This window comes from Sinohyriopsis cumingii, unplaced genomic scaffold (genome assembly GCF_028554795.1).
Source record: "Sinohyriopsis cumingii isolate HCF-2022 unplaced genomic scaffold, ASM2855479v2 utg001176l, whole genome shotgun sequence".
In the NCBI taxonomy this organism is placed as follows: domain Eukaryota; kingdom Metazoa; phylum Mollusca; class Bivalvia; order Unionida; family Unionidae; genus Sinohyriopsis; species Sinohyriopsis cumingii.
This window is the reverse complement of record NW_028315968.1, coordinates 3224535-3246769: the sequence shown is the minus strand read 5'-3', so window position 1 is coordinate 3246769 and position 22235 is coordinate 3224535. Positions and strand designations below refer to the sequence as shown.

Genomic DNA, 22235 nt, shown 5'->3' with positions numbered 1-22235 from the left:
TTTGCAAACACAATGGTTTTTGTGTTCTATTTGATTGTTTTGTCTATGTGTTGTATTTGCCTTTGAAATAGACTCATTAAGGGTCAAAAGCGTTCAAGCTAGTTAGATACTAGTTTTGCACTGTTCGGGGACAGTTTATTGCATTTATCTTAATCAGTCCAATACACGTGATCCCTTGCTGGATCCAGTGCACTTGAAAGGACTGTTATTCGTCAAAAATGACGAAATGATGAACCAACAATGAATAATTTATATATATATATATATATATATATATATATATATATATATATATATATATATATATATATATATATATATATGGACGCTGTATCAATGATATACCACGAGATAAATACATTTTTCATTAAAAGGAAACGATGCTTGCCAAGTTTTCTTTTAATGAAATATTTATACAACGAGTGGTATATCATTAATCCATCGTACATACTACACATATATTTTATTTATATGACATACAAATACACATATTTGCACTTTGAACAGAGTTACGATATGCTTCGAGCAACTGTATATTAACCGAGTGAATGAACTCCTCACATCCCTGCGAGTGTGTCCGCTATGAAATATAGTTCTACTTCTTTTGCTGTTGTTCACAATCACATATGCAAAATGATAAGTTGATTGTTTTCTTTTTGAGTTTCTATTTTTATTCAGATTTATTAAATCAGTATAAGACACACTCCTGATTTAAACATGCAGTGCTGTTTTTATGAAGAAAGTAGTGCACTTCAAACAGTGTAGCTTCTTCTTATACACTGAACATGAACTGTCAGGGATTCACGTGCTGGCATATAGAAATTAGCGTGGAATAGAAACTAAGCGAAATGACGAACCAACAAGACGGAACGAAAATATTTTAATATATTTACAGTTCACCTAAGTCGTTATTCTGCATTAATTGGCATTTCTAAAGATTATACAAATATCTCTCTCTGCCTCCCCCTTTGGACGATTTGATTAAACGTTACCATCTTGCGTAGGTCCAGAGACATCGTCGTATCACACAAGCAAAAATCACCAACGCACGTATTTTCATTCGATAATCCAGAGAGAGAGAGAGAGGTGCGACCATTTGGACAATTATATATTTAATAATTAATAATCGAATTTTAGAATACTATAATAAGTTTATTAAAGAACATCAATAAAAAAAATTAAATAAGCTACAGTGTGTGTGTCTCGTGACCGACAAATTTAACATACAGTATGGACTGGCTGTTACAACTATGTATCATTGATATTATGAACACTGTAGATAGATCCCAATGAAAGCGCAGACATACCGTTACGACGAACCAGATTACTGTAGGTTACTTGGTACAAGTTCAGTTTTAATATTTTCGTCCAGCGCAATATGTGTTTCTCTCACTCCAGATTTTAACTTACTTTGTCCCTTACGCACGAGATGGGAGAGGTGACTGAAAAAGAAAGGATTCCGATGAAATTGTGCACCATTTTTATTTCCTTTAGAAAATAGGGAATGTCAACACTTTTTATTGATATTTTCATATGTCATTTATGACAACGAATGAGTCATTTATGATTAACGAATGAGTCATTTATGATTAACGAATGAGTAGAAACTCATCATTGATCTATAGGCCTGCAGTTGAAAGAATGTTTATGTATTCGTGTTATTGCGCCATGGGCGGATTACAATTTGGTATACCCATAGTATTAGTATCTAGCTAGCATGAGCGCTTTCGACTCTTAAATGAGTCTTTTGCAAAGCCAAATACAAAACATAGACAAGACAAACAAATAAAACAGAAAAGCGTTTATGTTTGCGAAACTTTACATGGATGTTTCTATAGGAATTCCACCTTTTAACTTTATTATGTGTTATCTAGTTTATTTCGGCTTGTTGCTGATACAAGAAAATATTTGTACTGACCTAGAAATTGATGAGCCATAACATCTGTTATTTTATGTGAATTTGTGTAAGCGCAGATTATATCCCAGTGATTTCAATGTTATAGTAGTCATAGGCCATTGAGCAAATTTAGAGAATTATTTAAAAGAAATTGTGTCGGCTGCAAAAGATAATTTTATTTGTGCATGTTTTTTTTTCTTTGTTATTGTTGTTGTTGTGGGGTTTAACGCTATTTTTCAGCACGATAGGCTATACATGGCGGCCAGTATTAATGGTAGAGGAAGAACCCGGAAAACCCCGGAAAGAACCACCGACCCACGAGAAGCTACTGGCAAGCTTTCTCACATGCCCACATTGGCTGAATCTTAGACTCGAACCGCCGCAGACAGAGGTGAGATGGCAGTGATCCGTAACGAAGAGCGCCTTAGACCACTCGGCCACTCGGGGCCCCCGTTTTTTTTTTTTTTTCTAGTCTTCTTGGATTAAACCGCTGGGTTTCAATGTTCTAAGGCGGCGTATCCAGTAAGATTCCTTTTCTTTCCTGGTCTGGGCACTCCCGTTGGGGTTGGGAATAATTGCAATAACTGTTATATCCAGGGCCGGCCCCAGACCCGGCCAGACTATCTGGCGCCCTAGACAAGGTTAGATTATGGCGCCCCCACCCGGAAAATATCAATTTCAAAATTTATAAACAATACATTTTTTTTATTAAATGCGCCCCCCTGAAATTAGCTCCCTAGGCGGCTGCCTAGTTTGCCCATATGGTAGCGCCGGCCCTGGATATATCACTGAACGTGTGGCCAGGGGAGGATAAGTGTTGTGCGAATATATATATATATATATATATATATATATATATATATATATATATATATATATATATATATATATATATATATATAAACCATATAAAGGCGATGATTTCTTCTCTATAGGGAATATAGGTGTAACTTTATAAATATAATTTCATTTGCTAACACCTTGGACTAAATTACATGATTCTTGCAATACGCATGCTAATAGCCGATTTGACACGCTCCAGTAGATTCGACCGCTGTAACATATCTAGAGTTGTCGTACCGTACTATAAATCATGTGCAATTTACGTGCACTTAATTCAACATATAAGTTCACCCAAAAAATGTTTTTCTAGTAAACAACTTTTTGATGAATCATAAGTGTATCATAAAGAGTTTTTGACCTATTAAAATGCTATATACTGGACCCAGAGTCCTAGCTTAATATATTCATTTAAATACAATGTACAGAGCTTCAATTAAGATATTTATATACTATCGTATATACGCACGTCAAGGTCAGATCCAACGTTATATTGCACGGTACGTCAGGTTTGGGTCTATGCAGTTTAAGAGTAATCAGTATAACAAAAAATAAACTCTGATATTTCTTGGAAGGTTAAAAATTATAAACAGCTTAATTGTAATTAATTACTGGAGTGCAAGCAGAAAAAATGCCATAGGTGTGACAAGGAAAAAAGCATCAGTTCAAACCAGAGGCGTAGCTGGGGGGGGGGGGGCATGGGGGTACATATGTCCCCGGGCTCCAAGGTACAGGGGCGCCAAAATGAGGCTTACAACGTTACATTATAATAAGTAAACAAGGGTAATATTCAAAAATGTGATTAAACGGGGAGGGGGCTGGGGCGCCATTTTTATAGTTCGTCCCCGGGCGCAAAATATCATAGCTACGCCTCTGGTTCAAACTAATGATGAAAGAGGTTGGTAAAATATAAGACAAAGTGAAAGAAAGGTCGGTAAATTACAGAGATAATTATACATAAATATATTTATGCCATAATCATTTATCGTCTCAAAAACGTTGAATCAAAGGTTTAAAGAAGAATCTATATTAAGTATTCAGTATAAATTAAATGTGGCATGATTTACATGTTAGTCATACACAACTGGTTGATAAAAAAGCTAGAAATGTCTAATAAAGTTTTCTTCATACCGCAAATCATCATAACTGTTTATTTCCTAGTTTTGAGATGATAAGGTACAAACCTTGCGGAAGATACATAATCGTGCGTACAGCAGATTAGGAATAACCTTGTATTTTAGTACTTGGAGATTTAAATGGATTACTAATTAAGACATCCGTTTCTAAGAAATATAAAGAGATACAAAATAATAGGTCGCATTATTTCTCTAGGTGTCACATATTTTTCATTATCCTTTTTATTTCTTAGCATTGTCCTTGCTACTTTTGAAATTATAAAAATAAAAATTGTGTTATATATTCCATGAGAGAGAGAGAGAGAGAGAGAGAGAGAGAGCATTTTCCCAGAGAACATGGCTTTATCACAGTAATGAGATAACCCATTTATCAGGTAGTGAAAGGGTGTTCATAATTTCTGATTTTTAAGCAATCAAAAGGAAGACAAATTTGGGTTTCTTTTGATAATATTCGTGTTATGCAAATAATGAAAAGGAAGAAGTATTTGGGTAACTTTAATACTATCAAGATCTCTTCGCCCTCATCTATGTGATCATATAAATTAATGAAGGAACTCTCTTGTTGACATTTACTGGTATGTGTCAAATTTATTCCGGATCATAGATCCCAAGTTTCAATCTTCGTTTTTATTTCAAGTTTCGAATACTGTAAAAGTAATTAAATTTTATCTCCATAATATTTGGCAATCAGGAATTTAAGCGAGAGAGTCTTTGTTAGATAACTTTAGAGAAAGTCAAACGCCATCAACTAATCGTACCCAATATGAGCCATGGTCAGGAGGAATAAACATGTCCCATACTTCAGCCGTTTTATTTTTTAAGAACGACAACCTACAGTTTTCTATAGATTTTAGACATATAAATTTTAAATATCAGGCTTATGGCCAACTGATAACAAAGTTTCATTTTTGTTTCCTAACAGAAAGAGGAGGTGTTTCAAAATGGTAGCACATCTAATATAAGCAATCATGCAACCTGTGACGTCAGACCCTCTGCAAACTCAGAAGTAGTGGAGAGAGGAGAGTGGACCAACAAGTGGGAGTTTGTTTTGTCCTGTATAGGAATGTCGGTGGGGTTAGGTAACGTTTGGAGATTTCCATACCTCGCCTATACAAATGGAGGTGGTACGTAGCGCATATACTGTATGTCTAACCTTACGCTTAGTGTGAAAAGTTATTTCTAAAGAAACAAGAAAAGAATCAGGTTCCCAAAATTATATTTTACATACTTTTATGTATTTCTAAGTTCACATTGTGTGTTCGATTTTTGTCTGTGATTGAGGGTAGAGTTTTGGGATACCTGACATTTGTCATTTCTTTTCAGATATTTGCTAACTTTTGAGTTCAAGGCCGAAAGTTGTTTGCGAATTTGTATGTTCAAATAAGCGAACTTGTTAAAAAATATTGTGCTATACATATTTGATTTAATTTATATTTGATTTAATTAAATTGTCTGTTTGCAAGTTTAGATTTTTTTATATTTCATTACATGTTAATTTAACATAACTTTCGTTACTAGAAGTTTGATATTTTCCAGAAAATTCAGTTTCACATAAATCTTTTCATAAAACCTAAATAATAGAAACACTGTTCCTATTCCTTACTTAGTTCTCGATCTTGTTTCACAAATCACTGAGACAAGTAAACAACCTTTTTTATTATCTTAACCTCGGAGCAAAATGATTGGTTTTTATCAAAGTCATGCTTGGAGTACGTGATTTTATGTGTAAACAGTCTCCATTTCGCAATTCTCGGTTTACCGAAATTGCGCATTAGTCAGGTTTTATATCTGTTGGGCTCTTACACTGGAAAATGTGTGTTTGTGACCTATTTGGAGTTATATTTTAATTTTTATTCAAATTATTTGGGTTTCTGAAAGGATTAGGTAGTTGTTTCTCCAATGTTCTTCCGTCGTATCTCACAAAGTCCAAGTATGTTCCAGCGGTGTCTGATCACACTGGTCAACAGTGAAATCATTACTGACTTGAAAAGGCCCTAATCTGTAGTATTTTGGTGTGCCGAACACGAATATAACCGTGAAAAATTTGTATTGGCTCTCGTTTTGAAGATATTCATATACCTCATTTTCTATGTTTCACTGTGTAAATTTCTCCTGTAGGACTGCAGCAACATCCGGAATAATGATGTAACATTGCATAATACCATCATGCTCACATCATCCACAGTTGATTGCATCATTTTCTGATGCAATGCAATACTAATGCCATGCGGCTGCTGAAGTAAGTTGACGTCAGCAGTGTACTATACATGTGTAGGCCTATTATACTAATGCCAGGCGGCTGCTGAAGCTGACGTAAGCAGTGTACTATATAAAGCCCAATCAGATAGGTTCAGCATTTAAAATATTTTAGACGTTGTGCGAGACAGTTCAAGCTACTGTTACATAAAACTTATTATTTTATCCATTTACGTACAATAAAGAACAGTAATGCCTCGAAAGTGTGTTAATACCACGGACAATTTTTGCTATATTTGTGGGGAAGTGACATTTGCCAACCAGAAGAAAAGTATCAATTCTCAAGTGAAGAAGGCATATCATCTTTACTTCGGATGCAAGGTTGGTGACCAAGACAAGCCTTGGGCTCCGCATATATGCTGTGCTACATGTACAACACAGTTTTCACAGTGGTTGAATTGCAAAAGGTCATCAATGCCGTTTGCAGTCCCAATGGTGTGGAGAGAGCCAAGCAACCACCTAAATGACTGTTACTTCTGCTTGGTTCCTCCTCTTTCCGGCGGAATAACGAAGCGAAAGAAGTCGAGAATAGTCTACCCAAACATTCCGTCTGCATTGAGACCAGTTCCACATGGTGAGGGACTTCCTATTCCAGAACCTCCAGCAGAATATTCTCTTGATTCATCTGACGAAGACAAAGGTGAGTTGACCTGTTCTTCTCCTGGTCCATCAGCATGCAGTGATCCAGATTTTCACTGTGGTGCATCATCAACCCCACACAGAATAACACAGGAAGAACTAAATGACCTGATTCGTGATTTGGACTTATCAAAGAACAAGGCAGAATTGCTAGGATCAAGACTCCAACAATGGAATCTTCTAGAAGAAGATGTCACAATTACTGCATATCGAAAGCGCCACCAGCAATTGGAGCCTTTCTTCAGAAAGAAAAGTAATCTGATATTCTGTTCCGATATTGAGGGCCTCATGAATGCTTTAAAAATCACTCATGACCCACAAGAATGGAGACTATTTGTGGATTGTGCTTTTGCACAATGGAAACATTCTTCCATCTATTCCAGTAGCGTATGCTGTCCACATGAAAGAGACATACGATAACTTAAGGCAGCTACTGAATTCCATTGAGTATAACAAGTACAGCTGGCACCTCTGTGGTGATTTGAAGGTAGTTGCCCTTTTAATGGGACTGCAGCAAGGATATACAAAATACATGTGTTTCTTATGCGAGTGGGATAGCCGAGCAAGGGAAATGCACTACATGAGGAAGGAATGGACTCACAGGCAGAATGTAGCCATTGGAGAGAAGAATATCCAACACCCAGCTCTGGTTGAGGCTCAGAAAATCTTGCTACCACCCCTTCACATCAAACTAGGTTTGATGAAGAACTTCGTGAAAGCCATTGACCGGACTTTGCCAGCATTCCGATACCTGCATGAAAAATTCCCTCGACTCAGCGAAGCAAAGATTAAAGAGGGAGTTTTTGTGGGTCCTCAGATTCGAGAGCTTTTCAAAGATGACCGGTTCAACAACTTGCTGGAAGGTGACGCGAAACAAGCATGGAATGCTTTTCGCCTAGTTTCTACAAACTTCCTCGGAAATGTTAGGGCAGAAAACTATAAGGAACTAGTAGAAGACATGATGATGAAGTATAAGAAACTTGGCTGCAATATGTCTCTAAAGATTCACTTCCTTCATTCCCATTTGGATTTCTTTCCTAGCAACTGTGGTATTGTTAGTGATGAACACGGCGAACGTTTTCATCAAGATATCGCAACAATGGAACAAAGATACCAGGGAAAATGGTCCACTACAATGCTGGCTGACTACTGCTGGACACTCCTCAGAGATGCTCCCGAACAGCTGTACAAGAGACAGGCGAAGAAATCTAAGATGTAGTCAATGACTTGATTTTTTATAGGTAGGCTATTACAGTTGACCTTTTACTATTGGAATGCATTTCGTTATGTAAACATTAATTTCTTGCAGATTACAAAAAAACTAGAGCCAATTTTGCAATTTGACTGTCATATTCGTGTTCAGCACATAAAAATTGATAAGAATTGACTAATTTTATTTCAGTAACATGACTTTTGTAAAAATTTGTTGTCCAGTGTCATTTGATATGTAAGCTCCTAAAGCTTTCATCCTACTCCCAGTGTTCTCACATTCCCGGTGCCAATGATGATGTTGTTCCTGACACGAATCTTACTGCTCTGAGCACCAGTCTTCTTCTTTCCACTTTCGCCCTTGTGCACGAAGGAAAGCGTGGCCCTTGTTGAACCGGGCGATGACCGAGCCGGTATGGGATGAGTAATGGTTGTCGTTTTTCGTACGGTGTGTCTAGGGCAGCTGCCGCCTGGCGGAGCCAAGCACTCTCAGCCTTACCACAACCGATTCTCTCCAACTTGGTCGTTCGCCTTGGTCATGAGCACGTAGCCGTTGAGTTGTTTGGCAGCCTATTCGCTTGGCCGTTGACTTCGTCTCGGAAGCTCTTGTGCCCAGTGATGCCGTGTTAACATCACAATATTTATCCATAGCCCGGTTCATGATGGAATAAATTTAGTTGTACCTGTCCCACATTGTGAAGATTTAAGCGATGAAATGCAATCGGACTGTATTAACTTTAATGTAACTAATCATTGGAAGCAGACATTATGAATAATCTGGACCAGAAACTTTCACATCCACAGCAACAAAAAAAGAATGCACTAAACAGCTATTATTTAAAGTTGAACACTTATTTTTCAGATGTTCCTACTCGAACAAATAAAATCTACAATGACGTTGAAATTGTAGATTGAACACCTGTGAAACAAGCTGCGTACAGGAAGAACACTCTAAAACACGAATGTTTGAAGAATAAAACAAATTTAGTATTTGCTGAACAATGATTTCATAGAACCGAGTTACAGTGACTGGAGTTCACCATTTGTTATTATACCTAAACCAAATAATATTTTCTGAATGTGTCCAGACTTTAAAAAAGTGAACATTGTGACTAAAACATTCATTTTCATTGCCATGAGTGGATGACTGCATCGACAAAATAGGAAATGCAAAATATGTTACTAAATTTGACCTTCTGAAATTATTCTGTCAAAAACTACTGGGGGAATGGGCAAAGGAAATCTCGGTATTCGTGACTGCAGATTGACTTTATCAATATAGAATGATTCAATTTTGGGGTGAAAAGTTTGCATTGTACTTTTCAACGTTTAATTATAATAATTACATCTTCTCTAGATAACTGCGATGCTTACTTCGATGATGTTATCGTCTACAATAATACATAGAAAGGTCATTTAGGGACAATTCGGAAATTCTTTGACAGACTCAATGATGCAAAAATTTGTCAATTAATTTAAAGGCCATACTTAAGAGTGGACCATTTCTTTCAGCTCCAAAATTTCAGTCCATAATTTAAAATGCCTCTTGGTGCAAATGTTGTTGGGGTTGGTGCAGTATAAGACAAAAATGGTGTAAATCATCCAGTGTGCTATTTCTCTGAGAAATTAAACAAGCACCAGAGAAAGTATTTAACAATCGCGAAGACACATTTGGCATTGATATTGGCTTTACAACACAAATGTATAATAGTTCATCCATTATTTCGATTATTGTTATTGGTGATCATCACTACCTTATTTGCATTGCAAGATGAAAAATAAAAATCAAAGATTATTTAGGTGGAGTTTTGATATTGCAAGAATACAATATTGACATCAGTCAAGTCGAGGGAAAAGAAAATTTTAATAGCAAAAGCACTTTCACGTGTAAACAATACTAATTTGGTTCATGTGTACTTTGTATCATTTATACGATTGAACCTTATGTACATTTTTATTGCCTATACATGTGACTAATAATTTTAAAGAAAGCTTTATTGAGAAAATATGTTATTTTCCTTTATGAGGGGAGGTGTTATGTATATTTTATTTGCATTGCTTGTTTTTTTCTATTTTCAGTATAAGCTGTGGTTTATCTAAAGTCGTTTTTTGCAGCTAATAGGGTCTAAAATCAAATTCATTTCTACTTTACCGCAATTATTTTTTTTAATAAAATATTTTATGCAACTAATAAATACCTACACTTGTTTCTGTGAGCATGGGTTAACTATTAGGATTAATATATTTGTATGTGTCAAGAACATTGTGTTTTATATGTTCTTTAGTTTAACAGACTTTATAATTATAACTAAGATTTTATCTCGTAAACATGCGGATCCTTCCAGAATGAAGTTTTTCATTAGGTATTATTTTTTTTTGTATATAAAATACTAGTTTTGACCTGAGGTCACGTAGATAACTATATAACCTTGTTTTGTTTTCTAGAAATGATTCACTCATGCTTTAATATCTGAGCGGAATTATTAGTATTGTTGTGTCGAGTATTTAATTTCGGCTGGAATTTATTTACACAAATATTTATTAATTGGAAATAAAAAGCGATCATTGTGTAGAATTATATTCTTAGGAAGAGACAATAACTGAGATTTATAGTGAAATTAAAATAAGTATCTTTACTGATTGTATTATAATGCTCCAACAAAACCACGACACGGGGTGACAAAGGCACGTCGACACTTCCAGTGTTGGAATTATTTTTGAATAGCACTTAAGTTTATTCAGAACTTGAAAAATTAGGACTTGTTTAAGTAATTCTAGGATTATTTGGGATTTCATTCCCAATATCATAATTTCTTTTTTATTAATTTTTCACATTATATTATAGGAAAAAAATTACTTGTTTAATTTTGCAAAGCTTGATGCTTCACGCTCTTTTCTTTTACTTATTTTATGGCCATCAAGTTATAATAAAGCACGTAAAAATCCAAATTGAATTTAGTTGGTTCATGACATTGTCCAACTCTGTTGTGGTTCCTCGTGAGCATCAACCATTTGGTATGCTATTCTTTCAGAATACCTCACTATTAGCGACCTTAGGTGCAAACACCTATGGCAGTGGTATGGAATACAGCACCGAGAGTTTGTACGATGTGCGCTCATGCTTTTAAAATTACAATAACTTTCCTACCGAACGTTTACTTGATCTTGATAATTATTTTAATGTAAAACTTATTCCTCCTCAGGCATTACATCTATCGAGCTGTCTGCACGTAAACATTGTGTTGGGTGTTTTTCTGGCATTACGAAAAGTATTTATGAATTTACTTTGTAAAAACACATTTCTTGTAATGGCTATTTATCTGTGATAACTCCAGTCCCACCAATCTGAACAAATTTGGGTTGCAGTGTATCGGTACTGTTCATCTTTTGAGCTATTGGGATTGCATGAACCAAATACTATCAACATGTCAGCGTACCTTACTTTTTCTGCCTCGGTTACCCAAATAGGTTGAATGTAATTGACATCGTCTCTAAAGAAACGTTCTGTCGAAGAAAGATCATCTGATCTAATGTCACTTTTTAGTATGAAACATTGTTGCGTAGCAACATCTTTTCCTTGCAACATTTCTTGCAACGTAACATATATACGGAATTCATTCTCATTTTACACTTGAACCGATGACAGTGCAAGCTGATCAGTTGGTAGCTTAGCGAAATTGGTATACATGTTTGGGATAGTACATGCAAAATAGCAATCGCGCCAATAGTTTCTCGTGTCTTTATACGGTAAGGTCATGTAGAGTTGATATTTGACATAAATTTTTAACTTATCAATGGGTTTTATTTTATTTCGTTTCTTAAAGGTAACCCAGTGCCAATACCAACTATCTAGCATACTGTACCAATAAGTCATATATGCAAGTCATTGTTGGTAAGCGTCTGCAAGGTAATGTAAGGAACTCGGGTATTATGCAATTGCTTTTTGGTTTCATCCCTTATAGCAATTAACACACTGGAGCTACAAGTCTTGAATATGTCACACCCATACCGTGTCCCTCGCTCTTTGTATCTGTTTAGGTCTATGATGTCCATGTAATAATTTTTGTATTCCTTCCTTATTTAGTCCAAGATGAATATATAATCCCATTATATATATATATATATATATATATATATATATATATATATATATATATATAGAGAGAGAGAGAGAGAGAGAGAGAGAGAGAGAGAGAGAGAGAGAGAGAGAGAGATGGCTCAGTATCCAGTGATAAAGAGCATTGAAGAGGCTACATAGAATATGCCTGGAATGTTATCTATAGCATAATTTAAAAAATCCGGATAGAAAAAGGTAAGTCTTCATCATATAGTGTCAGATGTATTGTACAAATATAATGTTACATAACTAATGGTCAGAGCGTACGCCTGGGAAGCGGGAAGTCGTGGGTTTAAACCCCGGCCGAGTCATACCAAAGACTTACAAAAATGATACTAACAGCTTCCTTGTTTGGCGCTCAGCATTAAGAGGTTAGTGTTAGGACTGGTTGGCCTGGTGTCAGGATAATGTGACTGGGTGGGACATCAAGCTACATGTCTGTGACATGATGCCCCAGTGCTAGACATCACTATAAACTGCCACACTGTAGACATCGTAGCTATATGACTGAAAAATTATAAAATCTACGTTAAAAATCCAAAACCACACACACACACACATACATACACACGTATGTAATAAATCAGACTTATAAATATGCAGCACTATTACGTCTGAAACTGAGAAAATTAATCTTATTTGAGTAATATCAACGTTATATTGTTGTCTTTCAGCGGCTTTCCTGATCGCCTACATCATCTTACAGTTCCTGATAGGCAAGCCGATGTACCTCATGGAACTTATATTGTCCCAGTATTCCGGCAAGGGGCCTACAGCCGTTTGGGCTATGAACCCCAGTGGAAAGGGTACGAGCCAGTACAAACACAATCGTTTCGTCTTTTCCCTTTCCTTATTTGTCTGTTCTTCTACAGAACCATTGAAAAACCTAAGCATAAAGGAAGTGGAAGGAACAAGCCTTGCACTATTTATGACAATGTTGCTATCCGTATATTCCTCCTCGTAAAGAGGAAACAACACACATTCATACATGTCATCTCTGTCGTTAGAAATTAGTCGTAAATTTGGTATTTACCTTGTGCATTATCTTGTCAATTACAGTTGAGCAGCTAAGACTTTAAGATTCAAACACTGCCTATTTAAGAATTATCATCGTTACCCCTGATAAATGGGAATGTATTTTTCCTAACAGCCTTTTTAATTACACTATGGCATTTCCTGCCTGTTTTGTTTTCATTTGTTTCTTATTCAACCATTAAATAATCAATTACCATTGCACCTCTACACTTCCATAAGTTGCAAATCCTGTTGTTCAAATGGCGAAAGGTATTCAGTATATCATCTTCGTCATTGTCAGTGTTATCTCTCGCGTCATTGCTGTTGTTATTATCATTATTAATATTATTATTATTATTATTATTGTTGTTGTTGTTATTATTATTATTATTATCATTATTATTATTATTATTATTATTATTATAGGTATCGGAATTGCCCAGGGCTTGATATCACTCGTCGCAACTGTTTACTATAACGTCATCATGACGTACACCTTGTACTACTTGTTTGCCTCAATGCAGGCGACACTTCCATGGACGGTGTGTAAAGAGGTAAAACATTTACCGTTCGAAATCGAGCAAAAGAACATGAACCACCTGACGATTTTGTTTTCACACTCGTACTTTTCATTATATATAGCTTTTGATAAAGAACAGTCACTCTCATTCATCCTCTTCATTCATCTTTGCAATATTAAGCCGTGAAAACAAGCAGAAGTAGAAATCCGTTCAATGGAAAATATGCTCTTCACTATCTTTTTTTTTCAGATAATTTATATTTTCTAAGTCAGCGCTAGTTATCGTTTTAATCTTTCCATGTATTACAATGACACAGGCGTATACATTGTATGTATTTTATACATCATGGTTTTGTTAAAATGCGATTAAACAAATGATAACAACTCTTTGCCTTTTACAAATCTGATACTTATATATAAGAATTTAGCAATAACGGGTTTTACAATCTTCCCATTTTCCTTGTCGTATTTTGCTTATGGAACCCAAACATCAATTATATTTACAACTTCAACTAATGTCTAAGTGTAGTGTTGGCTTCTAGTAATAATCATCGCAACTAATGTTCGTCAGGAAATTTTGAGGTGAATTAAAATACATGCATGTCGATCTAATAATCTAATTCTCTCTCTCTCTCTCTCTCTCTCTCTCTCTCTCTCTCTCTCTATATATATATATATATATATATATATATATATATATATATATATATATATATATATATATATATCAACAGATGGATCAATTTTGAGATGCTATTTGTAAATTTGAAAATGAATTATTACTATCTGTCTAACTTGCGATATATATCATAGGAGTGGAAGCAATATGGCTGTGTAGAACAGACAACCAAACGCTTGAAATATTGCAATAATCCAGTGGTCATTGCTAACAACTTCACAGATTGTCGCTGCACTTTAAATGCCACGTTTGATGAAAGTCTTCCTTTCAACTGCACCAACACCAGTTATACTGGGGAACCAACGGCAGTGGCTGATTTATACTTTAAGTAAGTTGATAAATATTAAATACTTGAGTTTCAATCTGAAAACAGCATATGGACCCAAACCTCCATTGGCACCTCTCTAATATCCAGACAATGCTAGTCAGGCAATCTTCCATTGGCACCTATCTAATACCCAGACAATGCTAGTCAGGCAATCCTCCATTGGCAATTATCTAATACCCAGACAATGCTAGTCAGGCAATCCTCCATTGGCACCTATCTAATACCCAGACAATGCTAGTCAGGCAATCCTCCATTGGCACCTCTCTAATACCCATACAATGCTAGTCAGGCAATCATGGCCAGTCCTACTTTTACCGTTTGATATTTCTCTTCATTAAAACACATAATTTATACCTTTCACTGTGTCAGGCAAAGAGTAATCGCATGGTAGAGCCTGTCACTTGTAATGACATTGTAATGTTCAAGCAGTGACCCTCCTCCTGTAACTGGCTGTATCGCCTGACACTGCACTGCAATGTTGATAAAATGCGTTTTCAAATGTTATGAATCAAGAAACTGCAAGCTTACTACTTTACATATTTTTATGTCACACGATAATCTTATCGTCAGGATCAGTAAATACCTGAGTGTACAAACTATGCAGTCATCTTCAAGATAACATTAATAACATAACATCGATCTCTAGCGTTCTTAACACTCTTAAACTATATTGCAGGCTAAAGAAATTTACAATACCATTACACTTTTTCTAAATGTGCACGTATTTCTCTAACTTAATGTACCAGGCATACCGGCTGTAGAGCAAGACATAAAAAAGTAGAACTGCACACATTAGAAATCCCCAACGCTCTATTTGACTGAATAATTCCACGTCCATTCTGTTGGCTGCATATAGAGGAAACAAACAACATACGTGACCCAAATAGAGATAAAATAAGAAAAGGTACCACATATTTTAAGTGGTGATAACACTTTACTCTCACATCTACCTATCTGACTCTATATTCAAATATGACTCCCAAAGTTTCCACTATTTAATATCCAGCAAATGTAAACGAACACTGAGTTTTCAAGATTCCGATGGAATCTTGTATTAATTTGAATCCGTTTCCACGTTTCTGATGTTATATCATTTTAGTAAGGAGGTCATCCATAAGGCCACCAACATGTACCCTGAAGATGTAGGACCTCCTTTGTGGAAACTTGCTCTCTGTCTCCTTCTCTCCTGGATCATTGTCGTCATTTGTCTCATCAAGGGAATCAAGTCATCGGGAAAGGTATGCTTAACTGTATACATGACCTTAGTTGATTTAACGAATGAAAACTTTTTGTTTCATATACATAAATTAATAACCAAATTTAGGATGATTTCTATTGACGATTGTATTTAGAACTCACATGAACAATAAAGATTTCTTCATCCTTCTTTTAGAATAAACTGCCCAGTTATGCCTCATACGTCCCACATACAAGCTTGTGTACTCATTTAATTTCCTTATGCTTGAACCAGTTCGTATTCTCCATTTCTGCTTTCTAAATACACATTCGAAAGAAAGTCTATAACATAAAATATGTATAGGTTTTCTTTGTCCAGTGCTTGATGTGTAACTAGTATTTAGCTGGAGATGCAGAACAGGAGACACTTCTTAAAAGAACTTCCTTCCTGCAAGCTAACAAGACAAAGCTTTAATCAACAGAATATGAATGCTAAGTGTTACATGTATAATAGAGTTAGTGATGAGAGCATTAACTTCCTGATCTTGTGACCTGTTTGTGTGAAAACGATATATTTTTGCTTTGGCTCAAACCTCTTCATTTGGGAAAAAAATCAGTTAGAATTATAAACTCTTTTTTTAAAAATCCGTAAATGTAAATTTCCGCAGCTCTGCTCATTATGCAAAGAAGAAGGATAAATCTCGTCTCGCTAGCAGACAGAACTAGAGACTCTATACTGCAAATTTTGATTTATGTACCCCCTGCTCAATCTGGGTATGTGTCCGGACATCATATTATTAATCCCTCTATTCGAGCAAGCGTATCACTGACATTCAGCTACATTTAAGCTTAAACAGAGTTCATTAATCGGCATAAGAAAATAATGTTAAACATTTCAAAATCTAAAATGGTTTGCCAATTGTATATTATACACCAAATTGAGGATCTACCAAAGTTCTGTCTTGACGGTTGTTTTCTTCTTATCGCCAAGGAGATCAAGATGTTTGTTTTAGATTGTAAACATATGTACCTCCTACACAATAGATACTCAGGGACAAATATCAAAAGCACTAGATATAAAATGAGACAAATATTAGAAAGCCCGTTCTCTGATTATACAGGTTATTAGTAGGAGCCAAACGTCGCTCTGGGTTGTCGAATACGAATTCACGCTCACTTAGAGAAACGCTAAAATCGCTGTACACGACCTTAGTTATCAACACCTCTTCCCCAAACAAAACAAAATCTTCGTTAACCATTCAGAATACATACTTAGGTCATCAAGACTGCAACCTGTCTTCTATGCTTCGCCAAGTGGCCAAGCCAAGAAGACTCGAACTCCGGAAGGCCAGACAAGACTTTCGTCAGATGTCATCAAGATATATAGCAATTTATTAATGTGACTTCTGTTTCTCTGTAGGTTGTGTATTTCACTGCTACATTTCCCTATGTAATTTTACTCATCCTGCTGGTCCGTGGTGCTACCCTTGACGGAGCTATTGATGGAGTGAAGTATTTTGTCATTCCTAAATGGGAAAAGTTGCTGGATCTCAAGGTGAGTCAGGTCAATACTCTGTTCTTGCTATTAACAGAGTGTTAATTACCTGTGGATCTAAATGAACGATGAACTTTCAATATTTCAAATATAAATACAATGCATTATCAGGAAGGCTTTATGGCATGTATTCTAGCATTAATTTGAAACGATCATTTGAAAGAAGGATTTGCTTCTATGAATTCGAATTGATACTTGATGAAAGTTAACAAGTTTTATAGATGCGCTGATACCCCTTAGCACACAAAATTATTTCTTGAAATAAAATACAGCTATACTTACATAATCGGGTTGATTTCGGCTGATTTTCCTGTCACGGGTCTTTGCCAAGTCAACTGTGCCCAAACATGGGCATTTCACGTTCTGTTTCAATACATTTTTAAATTGAGATTCAGATCTCTTTTCTATAGATAGTTACTATTTAATTGTATACGAAGCAAAGTTTGCCGAACACTGAAAAAAGACCTTAAATCGTCGTTTGCAAACTTGTTCTGATCCAACTGCAGCTGCATAGAGTTCGCAAAAGAGCAATGAAAAGAACTAATCATGCCCACTGTAAGTCCTATATATTTACCTCTATTCATGCCCACTGTAAGTCCTATATATTTACCTTTGTTGAAGGTTTGGGTAGCAGCTGCAGGTCAGATGTTCTTCTCTCTTAGTGTATCCTTTGGTGGCATCATCATGTTTGGGAGCTATAATAAATTCAAGAATCAAGTATATGGGTAAGCGTTTATGGTGTATATTGGTGCATTTATAGTTGGCACAAGCATACAGTGTTACGTTCGTCCGATATTCCATGGTTTATCTTTGCAATTAAGTCTGCTTTTAAAACGCTATTCTAGGGCTTTTCTGTTTCCGAAAAACATTTATCATTAAAGCCGGACGAACGTTTCCACTAAACAAACATTTAAAATAGTTGTAGGTTTAAATATTAACTTAGCTTTTCCTTTTCATTTTATTACTAGGGATATAATTTGTTTGAAACTGTGGTTTCTAGCTAGATCAAACGTTCTCCTTTTAGGGATATTCTTTATGATACTTAGGAATATTTATTTTAAAACGGTTAAATGATAAACGACAATGAGGACAGGTGTTTGAAGAAACACCCACACAGAGCACTTTTCCTAATTGCAACCAGTCACGTACACATCAATATGCAGGGGAAGTAGCTACAATATACCTTCCTATATATGGCATATAGTAATAGATTAGCAAGAAAGAGATTGGATCATTTTTATAGAATATTTTGTGTAGATTGTATCTCATTAGTCACTCACCAAAAAGGGTTGTATTAAATATTTTGAAATATATTTGCATCTTAGTTACTCACGTAAAAGGGTAGTATTAAGCAATTTCAAAAATATGTTTACACATTACTTTGTGAGTTTGTAATTTTCCAGTAATACGATGCATAAATACATATGGAACCAAAATTAACTCTTTTGTTTTCTTCAAAACTGTGCCTGATTATTAGGCATTGTATCAGCTTAGTCCGATAGTGAAAATAATGTGCATGTTTTTCTTGAAATTTTTATTATATGATTTTATTTACTTTGACATAATAATAGACATAATAATATAAAGAGATATTGCTAGCTATTTGTCACATATTCTTCAAAGCCGTGATGCAGTTTAGGCAGACCAAACATATCCCAGTCGTTTATTGAAATTGATTGACTTGCAAATTTGTCTCCTTTTCATTCTTGAGAAATTAAGATAATATCTTTTTTTTAAAACATTTCGCGATGATTTTACTTGTATTCTGCAGTTTTAAAAATGGGAGACATCGTACATGCTATTCTCAACCGTAAAATGAGATTTTCTAGACATGACCTTTCACTGTCTTCTTAAAATGCCATAATCAGTATAATATACTTTTGCGATGTAGCACTTGGTTCCATATATTTTGTGAATATAATAGATCGTTATGTTCCCTCTTCAATATTATATATATATATATATATATATATATATATATATATATATATATATATATATATATATATATATATCGATCTATCTATCTGTCTGTCTGTCTATGTATCTATATATCTATCTATCTATCTCTACCTACCTATCTATCTATCTATATACCTACCTGTATGTCTGTCTGTTGGTATATCCCTGCGTCCACCCATCCATTCATTCACACAGATATAATATATATATATATATATATATATATATATATATATATATATATATATATATATATATGTAGTTACAATTCTTAAAATAAGTAACAGAACAGTTTGAAAGACAACAAGTTTTGTAAAATTTAACAAGATGTTTATTAACCTACAATACGAAGTGAAAATGAGAATGAGAAACAGAATAACGTACGGTATTGCGAATTAAGTCTTTAAATAATCCAAGAATTCCAGACACCAGTCCCAGTAATTTAAAGTCCTAAGAAAATGTAGTAATAGTCCAGAAAATATCCCAAAACTAAAGTCGATGACGTGTCTGTGGTAGCTATTGAATTGTTGCTGTATCAACAGTATTTTGGTGAATCACAGCAATATGAATGCAGATTTAAATTCAGTATAACTTCCAATGAATGTCTTTATCCAAGAATTTTATCAGAGTACTTTTGCATGTCAAGAGAAAATTGTCGCTTAAATTCAATAATTTGAACCATAAATAAGATCCCAGCCCAAAACTCCTGGTCACAACATATCATACAACTTAAAAGTGCTAGATGTAAATAGCAAGAACGACGAAGTCCTTACAATCACTAGATTAAATAGTTCTGTACTTGACCTCAGGTCATAATTAGCCTTTTCTATTTTTAAAAATTACTTAATAAAAGCAACCTTCTAGAATAAATCTAATGAGCCCTGTTTACTTACAACACAATAACCTGTAAAATTCACTTAGAAAATTCCAAAACCTCGACCCAACTAAAGATATTTACTCCTTGTTTACCTGAATAAAAATCCTGACATTAAGTTCGTACAAATAGAGAATAATTTAGCTATGTATTAGCTGTTGACATAAAATAAAATAATTGTTATTAAAAAAGTCACTCAGGTCAAGCAGAAAGGAACTCAATGTTTGGACAAGGTTAAGTCCAGCATGCAATGTTAAATTACAATAGTATGTAATGGAATACTTTGTTTAAAAAACTAACAAAAAACAACTACATTATATATATATATATATATATATATATATATATATATATATATATATATATATATATATATATATATATATATATATATATATCCTCTGAGAGCTCTTGTGAGCCAGGTTATATTGATATTAAGCATGAGAGAAAGAAGAAAACACTAATATCAGGAATCTTATATAAATTTCGAAAGTTGTTCTGTCTCTTTCTTTTAATATCCTCAGAGACGCCATGGTCATCGCTGTAATGGACCTTCTAACTAGTGTAATTGCTGGATTTGTCATTTTTATGACGTTTGGTGGAATGGCCAAGGATATTGGTGTAGGGATAGAGGACGTAGCTAAGGCTGGTAAGTTAGAATCGACTATACTACGTATTTCCAATATATGATAAGCTATATATGAATGTCCTGAAGTGTTTTGAAAATTTTCTGATATAGATTGTACGTTTTAGGAAGATATTATTTCAAATCTATAGAGTATTGCATGTGAACATTTGTCAGATGCATGAAATGGCCATTGAGCCAATGACACTATTCTTATAAATACGGTATTATTGCATGACGTCATATTTTGAATGATTAAATCCGGGAACATACATGCTACATATCCTTTATCATAAGAGGCAGGGATAGACCTGAGAAATTTCATCTTTTAGAAGTTTGGTGTTAATGTTTTTTTACAAACAAAATAGAAAATGAGATGTTACTAGTGATATATATTACATTCGGTTCAAACGGCAATTATTCAAGGACTTTACTGGCTTAAGTATGTGTATTCGTTAAGAGAACATAATTGAAGTAATATTTCTTACCATTTCTATTGTAAATACTCATTAATATATTCTCATTTTTCTCCGTTAACTTTACAATGTCAGACTCGTGTAATATTACCCGATACCGAATTCGCGTGAAAATACACATATTGCATTCACGTGCATAAAAGAACTACCTTTTATTGTATAAAAAAAACAATGAACGCAGACGCCAGCATTTTGATTTGTAAACAAATCATGTATAATCGCGTAGTAGGCTCTTTACGTTGTGGTTCTTTAAATTTGTTTCTGAGTGAACTAAAGCAGATGTTGTGTGGACTGCCACATACCAGTTGATTTGGCAGATTCCGCGTTAAATTTCTTGATACAATGTTTCAGATTTAGGCTAGCTATACAACAGATTCAAGAAAGGATCCTTACAAATAACATATAAGTGTCAAGTAACATACTGTCTTCTTTAGCTGGTGATAAGAATGGCAAAAAATATACTTACGGTTTTACATCTGAATTTCCTCAAAATGTACTTTCTTAGCTGTGCAATTCCGAATTACGAGCCATGTCATAGGTTCTCAATCTTGATTACACATTTCGAAATTGCATGTAATTCTGATGATAATTGCAATTACATCCTCCTTACTGCACTCAAAATGAACTAAGCATTAAATTTAATAGCGTCTTTTTGATACTTGCAATTGAAAGACTACATATTTTCCCACATTATGATAGCAAACATTCAATGACAGAAACAGAAACACATTTGCAGTTGTCAAAACGCTTCTCCAAAGCTTCTTCAATCCCATGTATTTCATGTGGAATTGTCCCATACAAATCCAGTCCATAATCACGAAATTTCGTACAATCGAAAAAAAATACCCAAACTTATTAATTCCAGATCAAATGGAAAAGTTGTTGCAATGCACATGCATTCACAATATGACTACAAATTTCAATTTTAACAA

General features: G+C 34.7%; 1 protein-coding gene across 2 annotated transcripts in view; it reads left to right on the top strand.

The window, feature by feature from the left end:
- Window positions 1-22235, top strand: part of LOC149772783 (sodium- and chloride-dependent neutral and basic amino acid transporter B(0+)-like) — a 49349-nt gene that overhangs the window by 7213 nt on the left and 19901 nt on the right. For both annotated transcript variants that reach the window (XM_089947283.1, XM_089947282.1), the window contains exons 2-9: window positions 4796-4997; window positions 12769-12900; window positions 13535-13662; window positions 14442-14635; window positions 15735-15873; window positions 17232-17366; window positions 17988-18091; window positions 20727-20851. In XM_089947283.1, coding sequence (XP_089803409.1) covers window positions 4796-4997; window positions 12769-12900; window positions 13535-13662; window positions 14442-14635; window positions 15735-15873; window positions 17232-17366; window positions 17988-18091; window positions 20727-20851 — 1159 coding nt within the window. The remainder of the gene's footprint in view (window positions 1-4795; window positions 4998-12768; window positions 12901-13534; window positions 13663-14441; window positions 14636-15734; window positions 15874-17231; window positions 17367-17987; window positions 18092-20726; window positions 20852-22235) is intronic.